At 44.2% G+C, this 26,621-nt stretch overlaps 1 protein-coding gene across 1 annotated transcript in view; it reads right to left on the reverse strand.

Moving 5' to 3' along the window:
* The window catches only part of CARPB (Carbonic anhydrase-related protein B), a 206,795-nt gene that overhangs the window by 16,961 nt on the left and 163,213 nt on the right, over positions 1 to 26,621 (reverse strand). The window contains exon 7 of the mRNA XM_037420470.2: positions 2,911 to 3,065. Coding sequence (XP_037276367.1) covers positions 2,911 to 3,065 — 155 coding nt within the window. The remainder of the gene's footprint in view (positions 1 to 2,910; positions 3,066 to 26,621) is intronic.

The following is a 26,621-nucleotide window of genomic DNA, read 5'->3' on the forward strand; positions in this document are numbered from 1 at the left end:
CAAACCAACACATTCCCCCCCCCCCCTCTTTTTTTTTGCCTGACGAGAAATCGCAGTGCGGGGAATCCAACGCTAAAGTCAAGTACCGTAATGATGAGGCTTACTTAACGAGCTCTCCCTTTCTCACTCTCGCTGTGTACCTTTCCAGTAAACCAGGCCCATTCAATCGCCCACTTAAGCATCTTCAGGGTAGACTTCATCCCTGTCAAGAGATCTTGTCGCAGTGTAATGGTTGCACAATTTTATTAGCGTCAACTACGCCCCGCATTCAAGCCGTACAGATGCGGGCACTTTGTTACACAGATCATGGTCACTGGCTTTTACTGTATTTTAATAAACAAACAAACAAACAAAACAAAAACATTGTGGAAATGGTTATGCGAGTTTGAAATGGAACACTCGCAAGCCTATACTTTCACGTTACTTTATATATATATATATATATATATATATATATATATATATATATATATATATATATATATATATATATAATACAGTTTTTTTCTTATTTATTAACGAGGGTCTCGTACTGGTAGTGGCAGGCATGGTGCCTTTAAGTTGTATACGAGGGACTATTATTCAGCCGCTGACTGACACTCCCACGCTTAAATTCACATATAAGAAACCCAATAAAGTGGCTGGGGGATAGCCGCCGTGGTAGCTCAGTGGTAGAGCATCGAAAGCGTTTTTAGAATGTCGCAGGTTCGCTTCCTGCCCACGGCAAGTTATCTTTTCACCCATTTTTTATTTCTTCACATTTGTAATTCGGTCGGATAACTTCCTCTATACTTTCCTTGGCATTATTAACTGTTAGATATCATTAACATTGTGTGAAAACACACTTCTTTCCCTTATATATATTGTCACTGTTCAAGGACTTATTCGGGAGAGTTTCGTAGGTGAGTTCGACTTAAAAGAAAAGGGAAAAGGAGGTCAGCTGTGTTGTTGGAAACGCTGTTCGGCTCCACGTGTTTAGAGCCAGCTGTTGGTTGTGTTGATATTAAAAGCGAAACGGTATATATATATATATATATATATATATATATATATATATATATATATATATCAATTCGGTCTATTATCTTCCCCTATACTTTACTTGGCATTATTGTCTGTTAGATCTCATTAATATTGTGTAAAAAACAGAAAAACGAGCCCTTAAGTATACACTTCGTGCCCCGCCGTGGTGGTCTAGTGGCTAAGGTACTCGGCTGCTGACCCGCAAGTCGCGGGTTCGAATCCCGGCTGCGGTGGCTGAATTTCCGATGGAGGCGGAAATGTTGTAGGCTTGTGTGCTCAGATTTGGGCGCACGTTAAAGAACCCCAGGTGGTCAAAATTTCCGGAGCCCTCCACTACGGCGTCTCTCATAATCATATGGTGGTTTTGGGACGTTAAACCCCACATATCAATCAAGTATACACTTTTGTTCCTTATATATATATATATATATATATATATATATATATATATATATATATATATATATATAGTCGAAAAAAGGAAGACGACAAACGTACGAAACGCAGTTTTTACTACTTTACTTTTAGTAAAAACTGCGTTTCGTACGTTTGTCGTCTTCCTTTTTTCGACTGCATTTCCTACCGGAACCATTGGATTTATCTCTCGCCTATATATATATATATATATATATATATATATATATATAGATAGATAGCAGCAGGATGCATGGGGTGAATATTGGCGGGGCTCGACAATACAGGTCTCTGCAGAAGGAAGAGGATGCAAAGGCAGGGAGTTTAATCGGACGCGCGTTTGGTTTTCCGTATACTCTTCACCGCGGGATGGGGTGAAGGAGTCAGAATAGAGAGATAAACCGTTGGCACTTGTACTAACCACTTGAAGTTTAGCAAAACTGCGCTGTTCTAGGCAAGTCGAAAATAAGCATTCTCCATATTGGGACAGTTTAACAAAGTTTGTACGACGGGTCGGCAAACTACAGTTATGCGAATCTGATGTGAGAATACATACTTATGAAGAATTATTCGTACGACATCGGGCGTATCAGATTCTACTGTCAAAATTTGCGCGTGTCTGACATTCCTGCTGGATGCACCAGGAGCAAATGTTTGCTGAAAGGCAGATTTTTAGCTGTCAGGGTCTTGATAAGGCCGAAATATTATCTATATGATAAGAGATTCATATTTAAATACCGTTGTGCTGCGTTACGAAATGTACATTGTAAAGGAGTGAAAACGATGACACACAAACACACGCGCACGCGCACGCGCGCGTGCGCACATGCACACTTGGCTTCTGCACTAAAAATATGCAACGCTAACAGTAGAGTCAACCTCTCTCTCTGTGTGTGTGTGTGTTTGTTTGTTTGTTTGTTTGTGTGTGTGTGTATGTGTGTGTCTATTTCTTTGTGGCTGTCACCCAGCACTTCACTTCAGAACATGCTAAGCCAATTCCCACATATGCATCGTAGTATCGTATATTTTGAAAGAGGAACTGCACGTTACAATAAATTGCCGGGGTTTTACATACACGAACCACGATATGACTATGAGGAGTACTGTAATGAAGAGGTGCGGAAATTTCAACATCAATGTATTCTTTAACATAGTCCTAAATCTGAGTGCAACCACCTCTGGCATCTCACCTCCACCGACTTGCGATCCCAGTGTCCGCGATTCGCTGCAGCGAAGTTCGAGTTCATTGTCGAATCCTGGCCACGACGACACAGTATTAAACAACGTGTCTAAGGATCATGAGCAACGAGTGCAGAGAGTCACGAAAGCTATTACACGCAGGTAGTCATGAAGTGCGTCAGCTATCATTAATCCTCAGAATATGAATGTATGACAGGAAAGGGGATATGAATGGCAGGAATGCATGAATGGCGCGTAAAACTGAAGAGTGCGTGCTAGGGACGTGTAGTGTACCTGTTGCTTGGTGATGTATATCGGCTTGTTGAGGACAATCCATGTGACCGTCTCGTGACAGCCGGGCATGGTGAGCGACCCTTCGTACGTCATGAAGTGGTCCGTCTCCGGAAGCAGCTCCTTGATTGACAGGTGCTTCATGGCCGCCTCCTGGCCTGCGTGTATGACAAAGGTACTCAGTTACACTGAAAAAAAAAGAGTATTTCGCTGATCGCAAAACGTTTCCTTGAATGTGCTGTTTGACGAACGCGCAATTCTGCATTTTTAACATCTCTCGAATGTTGATGGATATCAAGATTAAAAAGTGTCCCACGAAGATCATCCCAAAAAGTCCGCGATGGCGCTTTTAGTCTTGTAGGCCATTATTATTGAAAAAAGAAGTACCCCCATTGCTCGCGTCACAACAGGCTTTGAAACTGAACTTTCCGGGTGTAATAGGGAATGTGCAATATATGAGAACCTACTTCATTTAATTTTGTGAACTTCATAAAAGTTATCCCGCCCCATATTGTTGAATATACACTCCTGCAATGGGGCTCCAAAGAAAGTTTGTGCGAATTAAATACTCAACTTTGTGCCAAAATCATAACCACACAGAAGAAGAAAACACATAGACGGGGCGGGCGCCTGCCTCGTCTACGTGTTTTCTTCTTCTGCGTTGTTGTGATTTTGGCGCGAAGTTGACTACTTAATTCACACATGTACCAACTAGGCCAAGAGCGAATTCTACTAAAAAATGTGCGCTTTGCCACCAGCCGATGCGCTTGAAGGTATTAACCTCGCTATGCACATTCACCCGGGACGACGCACGTAGTGTTGCCTGTTACGTTTTGTCTATATGCGCTATTTCAAGTACATCTCTGAAGTGAAAACTGCTGTTTTGGGCACTGTTTGCTATTCGACATTACCAATCGTACCTTTCAGACCTGCTTCGGCAGTGTACCAGAGTCATCTCATCCTTACACTGTACATCGCCTTTAATACGCGCAATATGCAGGTTGGGGTACAGCGTGATACACGTTAACTGTTAAACGTTTATTGTTATATATGTTACTGGTGCATGATTGCTGTTACTTGTTTGTTGTTGTAACGTGTTGCATGTACATGCTTGCGCACTGTGTAGTAATGTGTGGTATGCTTGAGCACTGTTCAGGTGCATGTCAACGAGCTATTGTTATTCCGCGAACGTCGTTTGAGATTTCATATTGAACTTGGTACGTAATATGATTCCCCCTCCAAATCATGCGTTTGACACTCCCGGCAGTGAAAAAGTATAGCCAACCTTTGTTTTTGTCTTTCTTATGCACCGACTTCTGCTTAAATCATATGAATGGAGAAAAAGACACACTTTAACTTCTCATGTCCAAACTGTGTAATCTCGTTCGCTCGTTTTTTTTTTTTGTCTGTCACGTTAACTACTTTGAGGGTCTCACCCTGAAACTCTGAAAGACAATCATTAATGCCTCAATAATTCGCAGCAATAAAACAGCGATTTTGCGAATATTTCAAGAATGTGCATTGACGGAAGTCCTCTCATAATTCCTGTTTTTTTTTTTTTACGGCTCACACCTTTTCTTGGCATACTATGCTCCATGTCGCAACAGAGCTTCTTGCATATTGAGGTCTAAATGAAAACAAGCTTAGTTAGCACCAAGAAGAAGAAAGAAAAGAGAAATAACAAGATAAAAGGAAGCACGTGGATTTATGAGAAATCTGTTGATTCGCTTTTCCTGAAAAGGGTTGGGAAAAGTGCGCTATTAATAGCGCAGCGTGGAGGTCCCATATTTCTCTTTTACAGCGAAAGCTGTAATGAGATCTAAGCTTGGGGTCCGCTCAGCGCCGTAGTTTTCCCCCGCCGCCGCTGCCACCACCGGTGTCCGTATAACCACGATCGCAGAAATAAGCAAAATAGAAACTTAGTCACTAAAGACACAGTGGGGCTCAAACCCGGAGCCACTGCGTGCCAGCCCAGTATTCTGCCACTGAGAAACGCCGGTGATTGGGACGTCTTCGCAAACATGCCTTAGGTAGGCTTGATGTCGGGAAAGGAATCGTGTTGATATGAGTAATAAAGCGTTTTAGAACAGAAAAAGAACAAACAGTCGTCACACAATGCGAAAAGCGTAACGAGTGGGTCGTCTGATGCTCCAAACCACTACAAAAGATTGTTCTTGACCGCCTATTAACTGTATCGCATACTCACTTCAGGCATAATTCCTCATCGTCGTCAGCCACTGCATGAACAATGCACACAATATTCCTTGGAAGTGTTTAGCGGATGCCACGCTTCTTAGAAGAATGACGAAGGATAGCATAGCGAATACTGGCCTTACTACCCAGAAATTATTAATATTGTTAAAGTCGTAGTGGATGTTCAGCAAGTGTGCTTGCAGCAGTTACCCAGTGAGTGTTTAGAAAGGCTCTGAAAGGCCGCTCTTCTAGCTTTCGCTGTGACTGTGCTGCACGTTCCGCGCAGGCTTGGCATTTTTCTTTTTTTTTTAATTTCTCCGAAGTCTTCCATCACCCTATCCATTCACCACGAATACTTTTTATCTCATCTTTATAAATAGCATTGCAATACTACAACATTCAGGGCAACAACTTTGATCAAGGAAAGAAACAGGCAAAATAAAATAAAACAAAACGTGGGAAGTGGGTTGGGCTAAAGGCCCAACACTCAGTTCTCTGGAGCATCGTCTTCGACAGAGGCCTGACGAACTAGCACTACTGCGTTGTCTCTTTTAGTCCAACGCTCTCTTTAGCTCTTTCACCGATTCTCGAGGTCACTGATCCGAGGCTCGGCTTTTAAGAAATGAAGCAAATGGCACGAGCACTCTCGACAATAACGTGTGAGGCGATTTCTTTGCTGAACACCAACGATCGATATTGAGCCCACTTGTACTGCTGCTTAGACGGTGACAATTAAGATGTTTTGTCCTTTACGAAAGTTACAGAATGAAGGAACGAGTGCTACAACAAGTAACGTCACTTCGAGTGCGTGCCGTAACAAGCGAGCAAACTAAGCAGTGCTTTTGATTGTTCGCTTACACTGACAATCATACAACGGCAGCCGACTATTTCCGTGTGCTTCTACATTTCTGTTATTGATTTTGCAGTGCCGCAGGGAGTACTTTAAGATCTTCGTAATCGAGAGTGAGGGCGGCGAGTGAAAGAAGAAGTGACGTGAAAGAGAGAGATAAGGAGAGAGAGCATGAAAGAGAGAGATAGAACAAAGAAAGACAAATGACAATTTCATGAACGCCGAGCCAGGAAACATACGCGTGCCATGCAAGAACAGGCGTCTCGTCGTGGAGTTTTTGCTGCCGTCTGCTATCTCTCATCTCTCGTCTGTCACTTACATAAACAAGGAGGGAACAACACTGGAGAGATGAAGGGGGAAAGGTTGGTTGGGGTAGCGGGGAAGAGGGGGCAAATACAAATGGCTGTGACGGCGGAGGAGTTAAATTTATTGAGCCCTTTGTCTCTACCAAACCAAACACGCTTTGTTCTCGATTCCACCCAAAGCTGTTTGTAGCTTTTCTTTCTTGTCTCCCCAGCTCAGGAAAATCTCTCCCATGTGCCCCCCGCTGTACTGTCGGAGGGGGTGTCGTATATATTCGGGCAATCCTCCTCCGGCGCTGAACTGTGCGCGCCCGCCGCGTTCGTCTGTAAAGTGTACAACGTTGCAGAAGGTGTAAGGATGAAACAAAACATACACAGTAAATGAAGTAAGTAAGGATGTAGGAACGTGGAACGCCGGTGGCAGTGGGGAAGAAGGAAGGATCGGAGAAAATGCCGAGTGAGCTTTGGCGGCTGCGAAAGCGAGGCGGCAAGGGTTGTAACAGGCCCGGCATCTTGGCAGCGGAGGAGGACATTTCGGAATTTTGCCGTCGGCTGCATTTACAGACGACTAAACGCGTGCGCCGCTATGATTGATGAATACCGAGCCCCCTCCCCCCCCCCCCTCTCGGCGTTGCAGGGCGGCTAGCACCGAGGTGCGAGTCGCACCTCTCTCCTGGAGTGGAAGTACTGATGTTTTGCACCCTGCGTGAACACGAGGAACATTTTTACGTTGTGAAAGAGTTAATGTTAGTTGGCCGCGTAGGGACGTGAGGTGGTTGCATATTTAATGACTCCGATGATGAAGGTGAAATTGAGTAAGTCTGTGAATGGTTGGTAAACGAAAACACAAGCAATTAAACTAAGAGGATGATTCCATCAAGATAGCGTGACATGTTTGGTCGTGAGAAGTTCAAACGACAAAGAATATAGATAACTGCAAAGAATTTACAAGCTGATGGACTAATATACTTATGTCCTATCCATTCTGTGAAGGTGGCGTATAGAACCTCACGTGGCCATAACTCACCCGGAAGCCCCCTCCTTCACAAGAGAGTGTTCTATATTCATGAGTATGACGCGCACAACCATAGAATATAACGATTTTTTAATGTTGTGCAGAGTATGACACAAAAGTAAAATTTACATGATATCAAGCCCCGTTGTTTTCACTCTTGCGAAACAAAGATGCGCACAAGGCATAACAAAAGCACTGTTGCTACACTCTTGTAGTAAAGAGCACGGTTCAACAGCTGTGGTTGGAAAAATCGGGGAAGGAAAATATGAGAAGAGAGGAACAGAGGCGAGGACCGCATTATTCGCGGGTGTGGAAAAGTGCAAGAAACTCCTGATCAGTGCTGCTCATTTGTTCTCAGTTTGTTTATTAGTTAAACTCTCTCTGGGTTATCCGACTGGCCAAATCAGCCATCGCCTAAACCCAAGTTCAAGTGTACGTGAAGACCGTCGCCCGTTAAACGGGCTCAGCTACTTCGTCGTCATACCTGATGACCGTCATGAATGTAGTGTTGAAGTTCCCGACGACGATGACAGCCCACAGAGGTTCGTTTAGGAGCCCAACGTGTAGACTATGACTTAAAGTCACACTTGCTATGTTTCCACTTAGCGTCTATACACGTTCACGAGTACTTTGTTTTCATAAATTGTCGTTTAATGATTAATCACTCCTGATCATTCGCAGACATTGCAGAAAAAAGGTACGACAAAAAAGTGTGGTTTCACAAAACTTGAATCTTCTAAAAAAGCTGTTGCGCCTCCCATTTGTTTGGTTTGCGATGTATACATCAAGTAATTATCATATGAGCGCAAGCATGTCAAGCCATTTGCAGTTTGGGATATTTAGATTGCTTTTAGGGGCGTGGCTCCTTAGGGTGTAGGTTAGTCCCTCGTCGTCCATCGTAGCCACCCCTAGTACTCGGAGTTCACACTAGTTGGCGCTGCGGCGCCCGCTTCCCTCCGATGTGTAGGAGCCGCGTGATTTAGTGTGAAAAGAGACAGACAGATGGACGAACGCACGGATGGATGGACGGATAAACAGACAGACAGACAGACAGACAGACAGACAGACAGACAGACAGACAGACAGACAGACAGACAGACAGACAGACAGACAGACAGACAGGCAGACAGACAGACAGACAGACAGACAGACGGACGGACGGACGGACGGACGGACGGACTTCACGGAGGATTCACGGTTTACCGATGTACCATCGGAGCTTTGGCCACTCATCATCATGCACCCCATGGATATGCTGTGTTTTTTTTAACCCAGAACTTTAGTACCTCAGATCAAGACAGGAGGATGATTCCGTGAATTGATAACCACAAAGTTCATCTTGTGTCCTTATCACTACGTATTGAGAAAAAGAACGACACAATGTCTATATTTCGGGCTTAATTAGGGCTTAGTACTTGGCTTGACCCATTCAATAAAAAAATAATTTTTGATCCCTCGGTCACTGGAATCGGTAAAGAACGAAAGTTAGACCTGTCTACACAGAAATAGTTTAATGTTTACTGTACATTGATATAACAGAGCTTGCGCAAGGTGTATTGAATTCGACAGCTATAATACCGCTTAACGTGGATGTATCCACGCAATACTTAGTCATACATCTTCATCCCGACGACTAACGTTTATAGTGTTGCCTTTTCTTACGGACCATTGCTGGGGATCGCTCGAGGCCCTTCCATAGTAGAGTACGCAGTACTCTAAATCATTTGTTATTTGTTCTAATAATATCCATCACTAATTAAACCCTTGTAGTCATAGGTGAGTGCAAAACCAGAGAAAGCAATGTGATAGCCAGAAGAACGCGACTGATTGGACGCCGAACTTGGGCAAAGGTCGCCTACTCGGGACGTTTTGGGGTTATTGAACGCCACGGCCCGATCGGAGGGAAACGCAACGTGCGGTATGTGTTCTCTGTTGACCGGCTCATGGCCAGCCACGATTTTTCGTGGCAAGAGGCGAACGGCGGGGGGAGTGATTGTAAATGAAAAGGAGAGAAAAGTGAGCCCCGTAACTGTCTCTCAGGGGGAGGACACCTCAACAGTAGCTCACGAAAGATGGGGGTAGAGAAGGGATTAAAAGGATAGGATTAAAAGGTAGAGAGATAGAGAGGGAGGAAGGAGAGAGCGAGGCGCCGGGACAGCGAATGACGGAAGTAAAGAGAAGACAGGACATGGTTGCAGGAGTCCGAGGACGGGGAACCACTGGCGAGAGCTCTTGTCGGCGACAGGACATCGCGTAGGGCTAATCCAGTCGGCCAGAGCTACACTGTCGTCGTCGTCGGGGACCGGCGTCAGGAGGTGGCGTAGGACCAACCCAATCGGCCAGAGCTGCACTGTCGTCGGAGATCGCGAGGGCACAACCGGTCTGCACGGAATCCAGTGAGCGAGTCCCGGCATACGCGGAGTTAGTACAGACAGAGCAGGGGAACTATTCTGGCGGTGTCCGATTCGTCATACAGTTTCCTAAATATACACTAGAGGGAGCTTTGGTGCTATAGTGTCTATGGGAGCTACAACACATAGCGCTTCAGTGAGCATGGGAATTATGAGTATGACATGGATTCGACTACTCTTCGCACTTTACGTTCGTTCTGACTTCGCGTGGCTTAAAGCTGCTTTGTGACGAAACAACAATCAGCGAATGTTCGGCTGTTACGCTTCACCACCTTATTCATTTAGGCTTACCATTTCAAATCGGGTCACGAAGTGAAGAACGGTTTGTTCTTTTCTTCGAAAGAAAACCAAAACACAGCGTTAAACGAAGCCACAAGTGTGTTCGCCACCCCCAAGCATGAAGACTGGGCAAATCCACGTCATAGCCATAATTTTCATGGTTGCTGATAAGGTCCCTAGATAAAACTAGGGACCTCAGTTGCTGAACGATCACAGCGCCAGTGTCCCCTCTGATTTGTGGACATGTCTGATTCACCGGTGCGCGTTCAGTTACGCAAAAAAAAGTGAGTCGTGACGTCATGGCACGCTTGACCACGTCGGCGCACCAAACCCGCCAGCACATTCTAAGCGTAATGAGAAACGAAGTGGACAAAATGTAGAGTAACAGGACTTTTAAACAAACTTGATACGTCTGCACGGACGTATGAACGTGTTGAGATGTCTGAAGAACGATGCAGGCAATGCATACAGAGAGAGAGAGAGAGAGATGAACAACAAGAGAGAAGGCAGGGAGGTTAACCAGGCACATACCCGGTTTGCTACCCTACGCTCGGGGAATGGGAAGGGGGTCATTAAAATGAGAGATAGAGGAAAGAGAAGAAAATAAGAGAAAAAAATTATTGTTAGTTAATCGGCTGACGCGTATGCAGCGGTGGCACTACACAAAAAGTAAAGATGGTCACGTAAGCACCGGCGTGGCTCAGTGGTAGAATACTCGGCAATGCATACAGACCTTTCAAAAACGCCAGACGGGCGGCTGCGTTAAACCTAATTCAAGGGCTAACGTGATTTGAGTCTATGCACGGCCTCGGAGATCTGCGTCTAAAGATGCATATCTGGGGGCAGCATTGGTAGAGGCAAAACGCATACCACCTCTCTCTTTTCTGTCGAGAGTTCCGAAAGCTCCGTGCGTCAAAATGACGTCTGGAAATCAGGTGCTGCGTTCAGTCGATACATGGTCAATATTTGTGATTGATAATGGGATCAGTTAAAGAGTTCATGCGTCGGCTGTGGATACACATGTTCCTATAGTCAAGACAGGACCAGCCAATCACCGACCAGCTCTGTTTTCTACTCTGAGAAAACACGATGCAACCCCAGCCTTGCGCGACTCAGTGAAATCTGCGCAATTTTATTTTCGAAGTTGCAATAATGATGGTAACAAAAAGAGGGTTACAATCAGTGAATAATCTTCTGTCAACGAATCTTATATATATGTTGCGGCATCAAACAACATCAAATTTATTTAGCTGGTCTATTCGGCGGGGCAGACATGACGGATGAAGTAGCAGGTTGCCTTTGAATAGTTTCTGACTCTAGAAGATATACATAAAAATAGCACCGTCTATGGCACTTTGAGTAATCTGAAAGTTCGGTTAAGCGAAGTGCTTGCTTCATTGCTCAAACATTCGAATAACAAAGATATTCCCAGCGGTCGATGCAGAAGAATAAAAAAAATAAATAGATATGAACACAAAGTTTCGGCAATTCAGCGTGCCGTGGGGAAGACTATTATCGTATGTCGCACGGCAGAAGAATAACTATATTTTTTTGACAGTATGAATAGCATGGACTTCTTATACACCTGGTTATATATTTCTGTTTTTTTGTCCTTGCGTTTGCGTCTGCACGTATATTTTGTCGTACATGCTCGCAAAATTGTCAAATGTAGAGTGCGTCGCACTTCCGCTCCTGGCGTTAAAAGCCGCAGAGACTGGGGACCGTTCATACGACACAGGGTGAGGTCATCACCGGAATCCGCATTCCCCGCGATCTTTTTTCTCTCTTTTATTTCTTAAAATGATGGGTTGCCCGAACAAGTGTCAGATTTGTTCTTAAAATTGTGTACTGCGCTTAGAACAAAACACCCGAAAAATCTCCCAAAAAGGGTTCGTCCGATAGAAAAAAAAAACGATGCAGTGGACCATCGTCCGAATCGCTTACAAGAATGAAATAGCGTATAACCTCACGCTGACAGCACTTCGATATTCGCGTCACACTTCGGGAGTTTGCACAATGTTCTAACGTTGCATCGCGTTTTCTCACGCTGATTCGGCGAAAAATAAATTAAGTGAGAAGCAAAATGTGAAGTATAATGGCGTATTCTAGTGGTCATTTTCAAGCACGATGGACGTGCGGTGAAGGTGATGAAAAACAGGTTTAGCGCTGAATAACGTGAACAACGTTTTACAGAAACGGTTACTCTGCTCCCTTATCATCAGCACAGCGCCCATAAGCTTGTGGCAACGCTTAGTAAGTCTTTTACGTGCATTTACCTCTCTTTCTATGCCAACTACATTAAGTAGGTTAGCGAGCCATAAGTAATACGTGATATCACCGAGACAAAAGAAAAAAGTAACATGAAAGCACAAACAAAGATCGCCAGAGTAACTTAAGCATTACTTCCAGCAATTAAAAAAAGTGCGAATAAAAGCGAATGATTTCGGAGAAGACCTCTTTATCTCTGTTGTAGACAAACCTTGCCGTAATAGGATCAGCAATTCAAAGATTGTGAGTACATCTAGATGCACGACATGTAAAAAAAAGAAAAAAATTATTGCAAAACTGTTTAGTGTCTTAGAGCTAGCCTTTTCTCCGATTTCGTCTCATCGGTCCTCTTTCTGCTCTAGGCATATCTTTTGTTTAAAATTCCATAGTTTATTTTGGTGAAAATTGGCCAGTTGCGTGCAGTGCTTGTTCTCTTCACTATCTTTGATGGGCCGTTCACTCATCTGGGTTGCGAGAATTTTCCGACCTTTGTGATCAGCGTGGGGGTGAAAGAGTTGCCCAATACCACAGCCTACCGGTTATAAGTGTGCGCTGATGCGAGTTGCGTAAGGCAGCCTCTTATCCCGGTGGCCCCGCCAACTAAATGGCCAAGGGGAAACCACTGTAATCACGTAACGTTGCACAATGCCGCCAGTACGTCTGCGCAAGACACCGGGGCTCTGATTTGTCATACAGGGTGGCAGGTAGGTTATGAATCACGGTTGGGTTGTTGCGAATGCGCGCTACACAAAAGCTACGCGCGCGTCCGAAAGGTCTAAGTGAGGCCGTTAACCGTAATGTCCAGTTGGTGTTGACCGACCACTCGGTCTGTGAGGCCATTATGTTTCCTACTGATATGTGGCTTCATTCGGTAGAGCTACGCAGTGCAGGCTGTTGGCTCGTTTAAAAGCAGGCCAGAAATCGAAATTCAAGGTTTCCTGCCAAGACAGTCAAAACATTTGGCTTTGTTTCGCAACTCGTGGTCCCCAAAGTTTCGACGCTAAGTGTACTTTTCACTAGCTACCTGCATATGTAGCTTATAGGTAAGAAAACAGGATTCTCAAGTTTTGGAATGTTGGGCCACGGACATTAGGGCCGAGGCAACCTTCCACACGGAGTTACTTTAGAAGCTACCGAAAGAACTTTCCCTGATGATTGTACGCGTGTCTCGGCAACTTTAGGTGCTTTTAGCCACAATGTGCTCAAGTTTGTCGCGAGTGTCTTTAGCCGGTCTCAGCCTAAGAGTAAATGTGATCTCCATCCTCAGCAGGTCACCATCCCACCCAGACAGAGTTTTTATAATTGTCCCACTAATTGCAATCGCTTATTTAAGTGACGTCAGAACCTTTCACATGACGTTTTGTACAGACACGTGTATATTTAGATCGTTTGTCTATCGAAAATTTATTTGTTGGTAAAATTCATCAAAAATTTCGGCTTCACTTCTCAGCCAAACGTAACGTTTTAACAAGAAACTATCAACTTTGAATTCATAATATGCGTAGTATTTGCATTATCAGCAAAAGATTCATGGTTGAAACGTAAATTACCAATCATTGCTCTGTTGCACAAGTAATTGACAGGCGTGCTGCAGTACTGGGGGCGAAGTTCGTATTTATTCTTAGGTTATAGCTTTTTTTTTTTCGAAGTGCTGCTCTCTATAAGCGTAGAATGGTCGACGAAATGCAAAAAAAAAACTTACACACTTGTAATATTTTTCTGCCCAGATAAGCTCGTTCAAGCTGATTGATTGATTCGTGGAGTTTAACGTCCCAAACCACCATATGATTATGAGAGACGCCGTAGTGGAGGGCTCCGGAAATTCGGACCACATGCGGTTCTTTAACGTGCACCCAAATCTGAGCACACGGGCCTACAACATTTCTGCCTCCATCGGAAATGCATCCACCAGAGCCGGGAGTCGATCCCGCGACCTGCAGGTCAGCAGCCGAGTACCTTAGCCATTTGACCACAGAGTTTCCCAAAATTAACTAGAGGGCACTCTGGCGCCCTCTAAGAATAAGGTAGTGAAGAAAAAGAAAAAGAATAAGGTAGTGAAGAAAAAGGTAGTGAAGGTAGTGAAGCGCAAACGGTGAACATTTGCTAATTTATGTTTTCGTGACAAAACAGCTCCAAGCCACACGAACACACACGGAGCCAGAAGCAGGCCAGAAGTACGAAAATTAGACAAATGTGTGTACTACCCATCATTCGCATGCTCGCTAAAGCGCCGTGTTATTCAACTCCCATAGACACTATCGCCAGAGTTCCCGCTAGTAAGTATTGTGGGAAACTTAATGCATTTGACCACAGCGGCGGGGCATGCTTCTTCAAGCTGTATGAATGTATTTAGAAAGTCAACGCCTCTAGGTTCTCATCGTTTCTCATACGATGAATAACAGGGAACGGTACGCCTCATGGTAATGTGTACGTTCCTCCTATTTCTCCAATTTTTGAGTGCGTTTCAAAACTTTGCTACATAGAGCTAAAAGCTAGAAGCCTCAATTTTGTAAGGAGAAAATTACGCTTCTGCTAGTGGTGTCCGTGATGACGTATAGTAAATGAAAACATACCATACTTTACTGTTCAATTCAGTAATCTCAAAATCAAACTGGCACAGGCGCAATGCAAGACTAAAGCCATGAACCTTAAGATAATCAGAACGAAAGTCTCTTAATTGTTTTTTTTTTCATTTGAAGAAGTAGGCACTATGCCTTTTGTAGTGATTAGGCCAAGGATCAGAGAGTGCAATTAAAGCCCTATACCACCGCCGCGCGCCTCGTAGCTTCCACCCTGTTGCACGGAATATAGTTCATTTTCGTACTGATTCAGCATACAAATGCACAGCAAATGCCAGAGAAGTCATGTCGTATATATCTGAGCAGTGACGCTTGTGCATGACTGAGGAATTCAGCCATTGTGCATGCGACGTCATAGCGTTTAAACGGGCATCGACATAGCTCGCGTGCGATTGATATCTCCAATAAAAACAACCTAAAAGAGAATGATGCGAACGCGTCAAGCGCAGGCCGCGGCTACTTTTCTTACAAGCAGACATCAGGTGCGCGCGAGGAGGGAAGACAAGGGGGGCGCACGGCAATCAATTGTCTCTTCGTTTACGAGGCATATCGTTTAGGGTAAATGAAAAGAGATGTCTTCTAGAGGGGTTCTAAACGAGATGAAAGAAGAACAAAGGAAGGAGAGAGCATCGCGAGAGTCGTGTTTCAGCTGAGCCCGCTTCCGGCAAGTGCGCGGTCTGAAAATAATCGAGAACTTAAGGATATATACAAGAAACGCGCGAAAGTATTTTTTGACGGAGACGCGTGTACTAAGCGTATCACAAAGCCGTATACGTGAGTCCTTTGGACGTTCGCAAAACTGTGTGTAGCGGCTTTGCCGTTCATGAATCTCGATGGGGCAATTAGGCAGGCAAGGAAAGTTGCCGTTTCAACGGCGTCCCTCTTGCTTTTTTTTTTCTTCTTTGAACCATAAATCCACTGCTGCTGCCGGTGACACGTAATCTCAGACCGGGGAAGAGTTCTGGAGTAACTAACGACTCACAGCTCGTTCTTATTTAAGAAGAAGGGATACTCGAAAGAACGGTGCCTATTTTTGAGGCGTAATATTGGCGAAAATAAAATTGTAACGAAATAAGGCCCGTTGCTGCGCGATATATTTAAGAAATAAGCATGCTTAGATCAGCTGCTGACTGTCTGATAGTGTCAGTCTCAGTGTTAGGTGGCGTTACTTTCCGAAATATAATCACGCTCTCAACTATATAAACCTCTGTGTATAATTGTGTGCTAGAAAACAAGCAGACTTGGTTTTTAGCGTATGAACACGCTCCGTACCTGGCGTCGTAGGTAGGTCTAGAGAGCAACAGTGTTTATGGCAAGGACGCGGGTTCGATTACTTGTGGCGGCGGCAGCGTTTCTATGGGGGCAAAACACAAAAAAATGCCCGCGTACTTAGGATTAAGTGAAACTTAGACAGCCACAAGACGTCAGAATTAACATGTTCTCGACTATGACGGCGTGCCTCACAATCATGACTAATTATGAAATGGAAGCGCACAACGTAGAAGCAGACGGAAAGACAGGGACAAGCGCTATGCGCTTCCATTTCATAATTAGTCATGTATCACCAACTCGCCCAATCAACCATTTTGACAACTCACAATCATATCATGGTTCTGGCACGTAAAGCACTAGAATTTTATTTAATATGTCATATGTGTATCTTGTGTGGGACCAAGCCACTTTGAGGACAACGAGTCATATCTCGGCTTTTACACACCCCAGGACGACAAATCAGGTCTCAATTGAGTCGTTAAAATCCGGAGATAGCCGTAGAAAAAACTGCGAGTGCCCAATTCAACTGAGAGCGTCAAAAAGACTTATTCAGAAGACACACTCAATGTTACCGGACTGCTGTCACTGCTTGAGCTTGGTTTGGCGAAACAGCTTCCACAGCGAATTAAGCCCACCGGAACTGCTCCTCCACCTCTTAGCCAATAAGCACAGATTATTCCAACTGCGGGAGCGGGAGCGGCCGCGTCAGCAGCACGGGTAAGTTATCTCTGCACATATCTACCTATAACATATCTACCTATAACTTTAGCAATTTTGGTACTAGGAGGGTCAGAGTGGTGTCTATTTGTTCGTGAAGACACAAGGAGTTCAACCGCTACAAATACTGCTATTACAAACGAAAATTTTAAATTTTAGGAACGGAAAACGGTGTGAATCTGTGAAAACAACAGTCGGACCACGTGCCCGGTGCCGCGCAGTTCCCAACCGGAAAAAAAAAAATCGCGTGATGATGGAACTACAATAAGAGGCCTGAGGTGCGGCCTCACCGGTAACCATCGCCGGGAACGCACTCCCTCACCAGAGAAGGATTGGCCACCCTGGTGCAGTATCTGGCCACTACCTCCCACATGGATACGCCAAACAACTCACGGCCCTCAGTCCACAGCAGCTGCGAAGCAACTGACTACGGCGGCGGTCAGATCTGCAACGCAGCAGAGGGTGCTAAGAATCTCTGGACTACAAGCCGCCATTGGAACCTGAACTTGGCAACGTTTAACGCTAGAACCTTATCTAGTGAGGGAAGTCTAGCTGTACTATTCGAAGAGCTAGAGGATGTTAAATGGGATATAATAGGGCTCAGTGAGGTTAGGAGGACAGATGAGGCCTATACGGTGCTACAGAACGGGCACGTCCTTTGCTATCGGGGCTTGGCAGACAGAAGAGAACTGGGAGTGGGGTTCCTAATTCACAGAAACATAGCTGGCAACATAGAGGAATATTATAGCATTAATGAAAGGGTGGTAGGTATTGTAATTAAACTGAATAAAAGATACAAGATGAAGGTAGTACAGGCTTACGCGCCTACATCCAGCCATGATGACGCTTCAGTTGAAAGCTTCTTTGAAGACGTGGAATCGGCAATGAGTAAGGTAAAAACACAGTATACTATAGTGATGGGCGACTTTAATGCAAAGGTAGGGAAGAAGCAGGCTGGAGACCAGGCAGTAGGAGATTATGGCATCGGCACTAGAAACGCCAGAGGAGAGCTACTAGTAGAATTCGCAGAACGCAATAATTTGCGGATTTTGAATACCTTCTACCGAAAACGAGAAAACCGCAAGTAGACATGGAGGAGCCCTAATGGCGAAAATAAGAACGAAATAGACTTTTTAATGACCGCACACCCAGGAATCGTGCAGGATGTGGAAGTGGTTGGCAAGGTACGATGCAGTGACCATAGAATGGTACGGTCTCGAATTCGCCTAGACTTGAAGAAGGAACGACAGAAACTGATACGCAAGAAGCCAATCAATGAGCTAGCACTGAGAGGGAAAGTACAGGAATTCAGAGTGTCGCTGCAGAACAGGTACTCGGCTCTTAGTGAGGAAACCAACCTTAGCGTAGATACAATGAATGATAATCTGACGAGTATCATTATGGAGTGTGCAATGGAAGTTGGAGGCAGGGTAGTTAGACAGGACACTGGCAAGCTTTCCCAGGAAACGAAGAACCTAATTAGGAAGCGTCAAACCATGAAAGTGTCAAGTACAACAGACGAAATAGAACTGGCAGAGCTTTCGAAGTTGATTAATTGACGTAAAGTATGCGATGTAAGAAGGTATAACATGGAGAGAATTGAACATGCTCTGAAAAACGGAGGAAGCTTTAAAGCAGTGAAGAGGAAACTTGGGATAGGCAAAAGTAGGATGTATGCACTGAGGGACAAAGAAGGCAAAATAACTACCAATATGGATAGGATAGTTAAAATAGCGGAGGAGTTTTACAGAGATCTGTACAGTAGCCGAGACAACCACGACCTTAATACTATAAGAACTAGCAGTAACCCAGACGACACCCCACCAGTAATGATAGAAGAAGTCAGAAAAGCTTTGGAGAGCATGCAAAGAGGCAAAGCTGCTGGTGAAGATCAGGTAACATCAGATCTGCTGATGGAGGACACATTGTCTTAGAAAAACTAGCCACCCTGTTTACGTGGTGTCTCCTGACGGGAAGGGTACCAGAGTCTTGGAAGAACGCTAACATCATCTTAATACATAAGAAAGGAGATGACAAGGACTTGAAGAATTACAGGCCGATCAGCTTGCTCTCTGTAGTGTACAAGCTATTTACAAAGGTAATTGCTAACAGAGTAAAGAAAACATTAGAATTCAATCAACCAAAGGAACAAGCAGGATTTCGAACAGGCTACTCAACAATTGACCACATTCGTACTCTCAATCAGGTAATAGAGAAATGCTCAGAGTATAACCAACCACTATACATAGCCTTCATAGATTACGAGAAGGCGTTTGATTCAGTAGAAATATCAGCCGTCATGCAGACACTGCGGAATCAGGGCGTAGATGAAGTATATATAAACATTCTGGAAGAAATCTACAGGGGATCAACTGCTACCATAGTGCTTCATAAAGAAAGCAACAGAATACCAATCAAGAAGGGCGTAAGGCAGGGGGACACAATCTCCCCAATGCTATTTACCGCGTGCTTACAGGAGGTTTTCAGAAGCCTAGAATGGGAACAGTTAGGGATAAGAGTTAATGGAGAATACCTTAGTAACCTGCGCTTCGCCGATGACATTGCATTGCTGAGTAACTCAGGGGACGAATTGCAACTCATGATTACGGAGTTACACAGGGAGAGCAGAAAGGTGGGTCTTAAAATTAACCTGCAGAGAACGAAAGTATGTACAACAACCTCGGAAAGGAACAGCGCTTCGAGATTGGTAATAGTGCACTTGAAGTTGTAAAAGACTATGTCTACTTAGGGCAGGTAATAACCGCAGAGCCTAACCACGAGATTGAAGTAACTAGAAGAATAAAAATGGGGTGGAGCACATTCGGCAAGCACTCTCAAATTATGGCAGGTAGATTGCCATTATCCCTTAAGAGGAAGGTATATAACAGCTGTATCTTGCCGGTACTTAGCTACGGAGCAGAAACCTGGAGACTCACAAAGAGGGTTCAGCTTAAATTGAGGACGACGCAGCGAGCAATGGAAAGAAAAATGATAGGTGTAACCTTGAGAGAGAAGAAGAGAGCGGAGTGGATTAGGGGACAAACGGGGGTTAAGGATATCATAGTTGAAATAAAGAAGAGGAAATGAACATGGGCCGGGCATGTAGCGCGTAGACAGGATAACCGCTGGTCATTAAGAGTAATTAACTGGATTCCCAGAGAAGGAAAGCGGGTTAGGGGGAGACAGAAGGTTAGGTGGGCAGATGAAATTAAGAAGTTTGCGGGTATAAATTGGCAGCAGCAAGCACAGGACCGGGTTAACTGGCGGAACATGGGAGAGGCCTTTGTCCTGCAGTGGACGTAGCCAGGCTGATGATGATGATGATGATGATGATGTGTAACGGAACAACGTGGAGAGTTTAGCCCTACCCAGTTGTCTTTGTTGACAAAAAGGCACACAGGTGAATCGCTCAACGACAATTTATGTAGTAAAGTAATTGTTCGAAGATGATGGTTTATTTACTAACCATGTCTGATGAAAGTGCAGAACTATATTAGGGTTTTAAAAATCTGCTTTATCTATATATTCGTTTGTTTCGCAGTTGCCACGTGGTTGCATAATCAGGTTATGTAGCTACACAGGTGAAATAGAACACTGCAAGCACATGCCGGAGCACAAAGAGTGACATCAGGCAGTCCGTGTCATGAACGGTATAGGTACAGACGCTTACATGCGTGTCAATTGAAAGACGAGACATAAAACGACGCTGTTTGACAGATGCATACGTATGAGCGTTATTTCAGAACATTGTGTGGTACCATCATTGTCAATAAGTCATAAATACATATATGTACTCAAAAGATCCGGTACACAAAAGCCCCTGCTTTTACTTTGGAAGATTACCGAAACAATTCGCCCGTATAGCTTCTTGGAAATACGTATGGCTACAAAATATACGCAAGTGCGAGCAATGGGCCGATCATCGTTTCAGTGGATGCCAATTTCGTGTACTGTTGCCCATGCGTCCTATGAAATGCCATTCCAAAGGCGTACGAAATGATCCTCGCCATTTCAAGCACGTGGATGAAATATCACGTGATGTCGTATGATTTCCCCACCGTGATCAATTAAAACCACGACCTTTGCTTCTATGTCTTTTTAATCTATCTCAATGATTGTGAAATCAGCCTCGTAGAAAAATATGACAAATGCTTCTAATGTGAGGGTGCGCGAGCAGCCGAACTATCGTTTCTGCGCAACAATTTTGACAGTTGTTAGTTAAACGCTCGTCCCGAGTCGTTCTTCATATCGTGTTGCGTACTTGCGCCGCTGTACCACAATGCTCAACGAACTAGCCAATTTGCGCCTGCTATCAACTTCATCTTCGAGCCACTACGTCTCAGACCTTGAAGTCAGCCCTATACAGTGTGAGCGCTTGTGTTGTTTCCGGCGTAGGCGAGCTTCGAAACCGATACTAAGTGCGCTACTGCAGGGAGGGGAAAGGGGCAGGACGGTGGCAGGTGGGGAAACCGTAGATACGGCCGAAAGCCGAGCGCCCACCGGGCAAGCGGGCACTGCTAACGAATCTCCTCGGCAGCTGCCACCACGGCGCCCATCGATCCGCGCACATGTGATTTGGCTTCATTAAAATTCACGCTGTAGCGCTGCCTCGAAACAGTTTAATACCTCATCCACGGAAGAGTTCCACCTCGGCACTGCGTAGACGGCCGCGCTCTTCCCCGTGCATACTAAGAGCTTCTCTGCAACGTCTGCCTCTGACCGAGACCTCGGGGACGCGTAGACCAAACTGACAGAAGGGTTAAGCAGTTGCGCGAATGGCACATGCAACCCTGCTGCCGCTAAAGTAAGCTTTAGTAATAATAATAATAATAATAATAATAATAATAATAATAATAATAATAATAATAATAATAATAATAATAATAATAATAATAATAATAATAATAATAATAATAATAATAATAATAATAATAATAATTATTGTTATTATTATTATTATTATTATTATTATTATTATTATTATTATTATTATTATTATTATTATTATTATTATTATTATTATTATTATTATTCATTTGTGACATCTTTGGTATTGCTTGGCCGCGATTCCTAGAACCCGTTTTCAGCGCCTGCTTATGTGCGGGAACACACTGTAGCTTTTTTTTTCTCCTTATTTAGTTGATGGCTCCCACTGACGTCACTACGACCGCCATGCTTGAGTAGTAACGCAGTGGGGCGTGAAATCCGTGATTTGAGAACAACGCTGTCGGTAAGTGGCACCTGTATTGTATTGTTACTCATTCACGGGGAACAATGACGTTCCGACCACGTCATCATCACATTGAAGCAGGTTAACCGAAAGGTCATTATGCTGCGTTGAAGTCCTCATAGCATGTGGGGGGGGGGGGGGGCTGAGGGGTAGTTATACGTTAAAAACTGGAGTTCATCTGATCATATACTAACTGTTGACTCGTTCAAAGTTCGATCAAAGAATACGTGGAATAATTTTGATTAGTATTTAATTAAAAATATAATTACTGTGCATTATGTCAACTTATTCAATAAAGTAAAGGCTCAAAATACATAGGCGCTTTGCATTTTTTAGTTGTATTCATTTCAAGCTAAAAAAATAAACTTTTGTTGTTGATTCTAGAATTGGAACGTCGAACGGTTGTCGATCGTGGTGGTGTCTCTAGCGAAGTGATATTCTGCGGCAATACTCAGTGCAAAGAACCCCAAAGGCCTGTCATGAGCGTCACTGGATAGGGTATTACGTCTAAAAGAGCCTTGAAATGAGTGCGGAATTAATATTGTTCGCTACCTTTACAAAAATAATAAATTAATAGTAAAAAATTAGTTCATTCGTTTCTCCGCTGCGGTGTTAGTGGTTTCCGTGCTCGGCTGCAGACACGAAGAGGGTGGTATGATCCCGGCGCTCGCATTTTATTGAAGGCGGTGTGCCAGAGGTCTGTGTAAGGGCGGGTGGGTGACAGTGCGCGTTTAAGAGCACCAGATAGTCGAAATTTACACCCACCCCATACTACGGCGTGTTTCGTAATCTTATTGCAATTTTGGCATGTAAAACCCTAGGTTTCAAAACTTGATCCATTCACTTATTCTCGAAGCTCTAGCCCACACACCTGATCCGAAACGCGTTCAGGATTTTACGCAGGTGGACATGTTTGACAACACAGTCTGCCTCACATGCCAGCGGAAGCACGAACGCCTAGTCCACTTGCAATGCGTAGTTGGTACGACACCACATTAAGTGGCTAAAAAGAAAAAAGAACTAGTACTGTTCTATAAAAAGAGCGTATATAAGTTATTTATTCGAGTGAGACGTAAAAAAGACATATGTTATGTTCCAATGAGAATATCAAGTCCCTTTTATAAACGTAAATTCAACGTTAGCTCGCATATAAATTGGTAGTTAGGTCCTGAACAATAAACGTAAAATACAACATTTACATTTGACATCTTCGACGTCATTGCATAAACACGGCACTAGAAATTCTCTTAACAGCTTCACAAAAAAAAGTGGAGAAGGACAAAAATACATAATGAGAACAATGAATCACTCGAACAGGGAACAACATGGAAACAATATTCCGAGTAGCGGTGCAGCCAACGAGTTGAGGCTCTGAGGAAATCGCGAGGGCAAGCTCAAACAATGGCTAAAAAATGTGCCTACAGGGGAAGAAACGGAAAAAAACAGTGAAGCGAGGGGGTTTCCAAGCTATATAATAAGACTCGTATCACCCGCTGGGACAAACCTTCGCCGCAGATGGCGCTGACAGCCGGCTGAATTGTGAGGACCGCCATTGAAGGCTTAAACTTGATCGGCCACATCTCTCGTACGCCGTTTCTTTCGTGTCTCCAATGCGCAGCCGCAGCTCGGCATAGCTGGCAGGCTTCTTCGAGACATGTCAGTGCCGCGCAGCTGTTCTTGTCTTCGGCTTTTCTCGCGAGGAGAATGCCGTACGCGAGATAAATGCGTCCGCTGTTTTGCGCTGTCCCCGGTATTATTATTTGACTTGAAGGAAACAAAAAGCCTAAGAATGTTCCCTGTCAGAAATCTATTGTTCTGTTATTATTATTATTTCACAGGGGCGTCTATTCGCCTCAAGCGAAGTTTTTCAAGAATGCAGGAGCTATGCATACATACAATTCCTATATATATATGTGTGTGTGTGTGTGTGTGTGTGTGTTTGTGTGTGTGTGTGTGTGTGTGAGAGAGAGAGAAAAATTCCAGGTCTGTACGCTGACGCAAGAATGTCACAGCGTAAGCTTGAGTAGTGGCTTCCGTAGAGGTAAACACTTGGGGCAACTTGTGCAAGTACGAGTGGTAGGCATGCACTGCCCATAATTTTAGTGATTTGGTAAGTAAGGAAGTGCCCACTACGCTGTAATGGCTATGGTGTTGTAACGAACACACCTTTTCATCTACACATCTGAGATCTAGAGATATGAAACAGGGTTGGCGTTGAAGCTGCTCGAGAAGAATAATTCTGGCACATTTTATTGATGATGAGGTGTTCATCAAGCTTGTTCTCAGCAAACATTAAAAAATTGACCCTGTTGTTAGCAAACGTTGATTGCGAAACTGGTAGGTGGACTTTGTGACCTAGAAAGTATGTTGCGAATGACCTGCACCATAACAGTAAGGTTACCACATTGTTCGTGAAAACAGTGCCTAAACCAGAGCCAGTGCTCGACGGGCTACAATTTGTGCACCTCGCCTACATGCTTAACATATAAAAACGTCGAGCCATGTGCATACATCATTCTCACAGCTTGTAGAAACGAGAACTCTGAGGGGCTCCCGCATGGCGGAGTCTTGTTTTTTATCTGTCGCGAGGTGGCGAAAGGAGCCAAATACGCACTTTAGAGGAGGGGGGGGGGGCGGTGTTTTGGTTTATAAGAGGGAAAAGAAAGAAAAAGTGAGCACCGTAACTGTCTGCATCAGGCTGCGACACCTCAACAGTAGCTCACAAGGGATGGGGGTGAGGAGGGATTAAAAGGATAGAATTAAAGGGTATATATAGAGAGAAAGATGCGCTGGGACAGCGAGCGAGGACATATCGAGGGATATGAGAGATAGGAAAGATGGAAACACGGTCAGAGGAGTCCGAGGACGGGCACCACTTGCGAGAGCTCTTGTCTACGTCAGGAGATGGCGTAGGGCAAGTCCAGTAGGTCAGAGCTACGCTGTCGTCGGGGATCGGCGTCAGGAGATGACGTAGGGCCAGCCCAGTCGGCCAGAGCTACGCTGACGTCGGAGATAGCGAGGGGGGCTCCATGCTTGCTTTGACCTAAAGGGCGTTGTCACTTGTGGTCAAGCGCTTATATCTCGGGGTGGGTTCTTCATACATGCTGCGCTTTCATCGCAAATGTTTCGTTGAAGCCGTTGGCCGTACGAAGTTCACTTCACCCGCTGCAGTGGACGTGCGTGTAAAGGAGCGAGCTGTTAGTCTTTCTTAGGACATTCCAGTTCTATATCATTGTATATGCACTGTACTACTGCTTTTTTAATGGTCACCTACAGTGAATGACATACATTCACCATGCTATAACGTTCTTACATCACAAAAGTTTCAAGGTTGAAATGACTAAGCGCTACATTAGAGACAAAATCTTATGCCAGTTTTCGCCGGAATCCTCGCCAAAGCAAGTTAATGCATTAAAGAGGTAGCAATGACACTTTTAGTACAAAACACAGAGAACTCCAATTAATAATAATAATAATAATAATAATAATAATAATAATAATAATAATAATAATAATAATAATAATAATAATAATAATAATAATAATAATAATAATAATAATATTATTATTATTATAAGGAAAAGCAGCACAAAAATAAAAAAGAAAAAAAGAAGTATCATCAAATAAATCCCAGTGTGCTTCTGCAACCGGGTTGTGCTATCGACCAACGCAACTTCCACGCCGTGCGTTTCGCACTTCGAGTCGGCCCACGAGACGAATAATTACATCACAGTAATAATTCATGCGCTCTCATTAGCATAAACTGAACGAGCCAAGCGTGACTGCAGCTGCGCGAACAATCGGGCCGCCGGAGGGTTGAAGGCGCTGCGGTAAATCAAATTCACGCGCGGGCACTGCTTCCGTCGAGAGATGCCCATTAATATCGGGCAATCGAACCGCGCAAAACACGTCGTCAAGCAACGGCGCCTTTTTTTTCACGGCGATCTCTCCGTTCTGCCGATTTCAAAAGCAAGTAGTTGCAAAATTAGATATCTGTTAGCATGCTATATACCAAAGAATGATGTCGAGCATAAACATTAACTTGGCGGCGTAAATGCGTGCGTCGCTCGCAAAGGTCGTCCAAAGACGATGATCTTCTGTCTGGAGAGATAGAATAAAACCTGTATTTTACGTTCTGCGCGAAAAATTTGGTCAGTAGGCGCTACGTGAGATGTGGATGCTATTTAATAGTAACTTTTCAGCAAACGAAGTTTTTCTAGGACTCAAAGCCACTGGTAGGTGGCTGCACCATGGAGTTTTCGTGAAGCGTAGGAAACACCCGTTCTTTCGCTCATGGCGTTGCATTTCCAGCGCCGCGTAGTAAGAAATACGTATCTATGCATTTTAGAAATGAATTGATACACTACCTTGTGCACTTATATTGATGTTACGCCGAAAAGCGCTTGTCTGTGTCTTCTCTGAGTGTGTGTATTTTTGCGCTTGTTTCATCATGAACCTTTACCAACACGCCCAACTGGCAGTCATCCGAAATATTCAATGTTCACTAGTACGAACGCAGCCAGGATATCAACATGGGTGGTCGTTAAGCAATGAGTTAAGTTTTCGCTCTGCAGGCTGAAATCTAGTGACAGACAGAA

The sequence above is a fragment of the Rhipicephalus microplus genome, chromosome 2 (assembly GCF_043290135.1).
Source record: "Rhipicephalus microplus isolate Deutch F79 chromosome 2, USDA_Rmic, whole genome shotgun sequence".
NCBI classification, from domain to species: domain Eukaryota; kingdom Metazoa; phylum Arthropoda; class Arachnida; order Ixodida; family Ixodidae; genus Rhipicephalus; species Rhipicephalus microplus.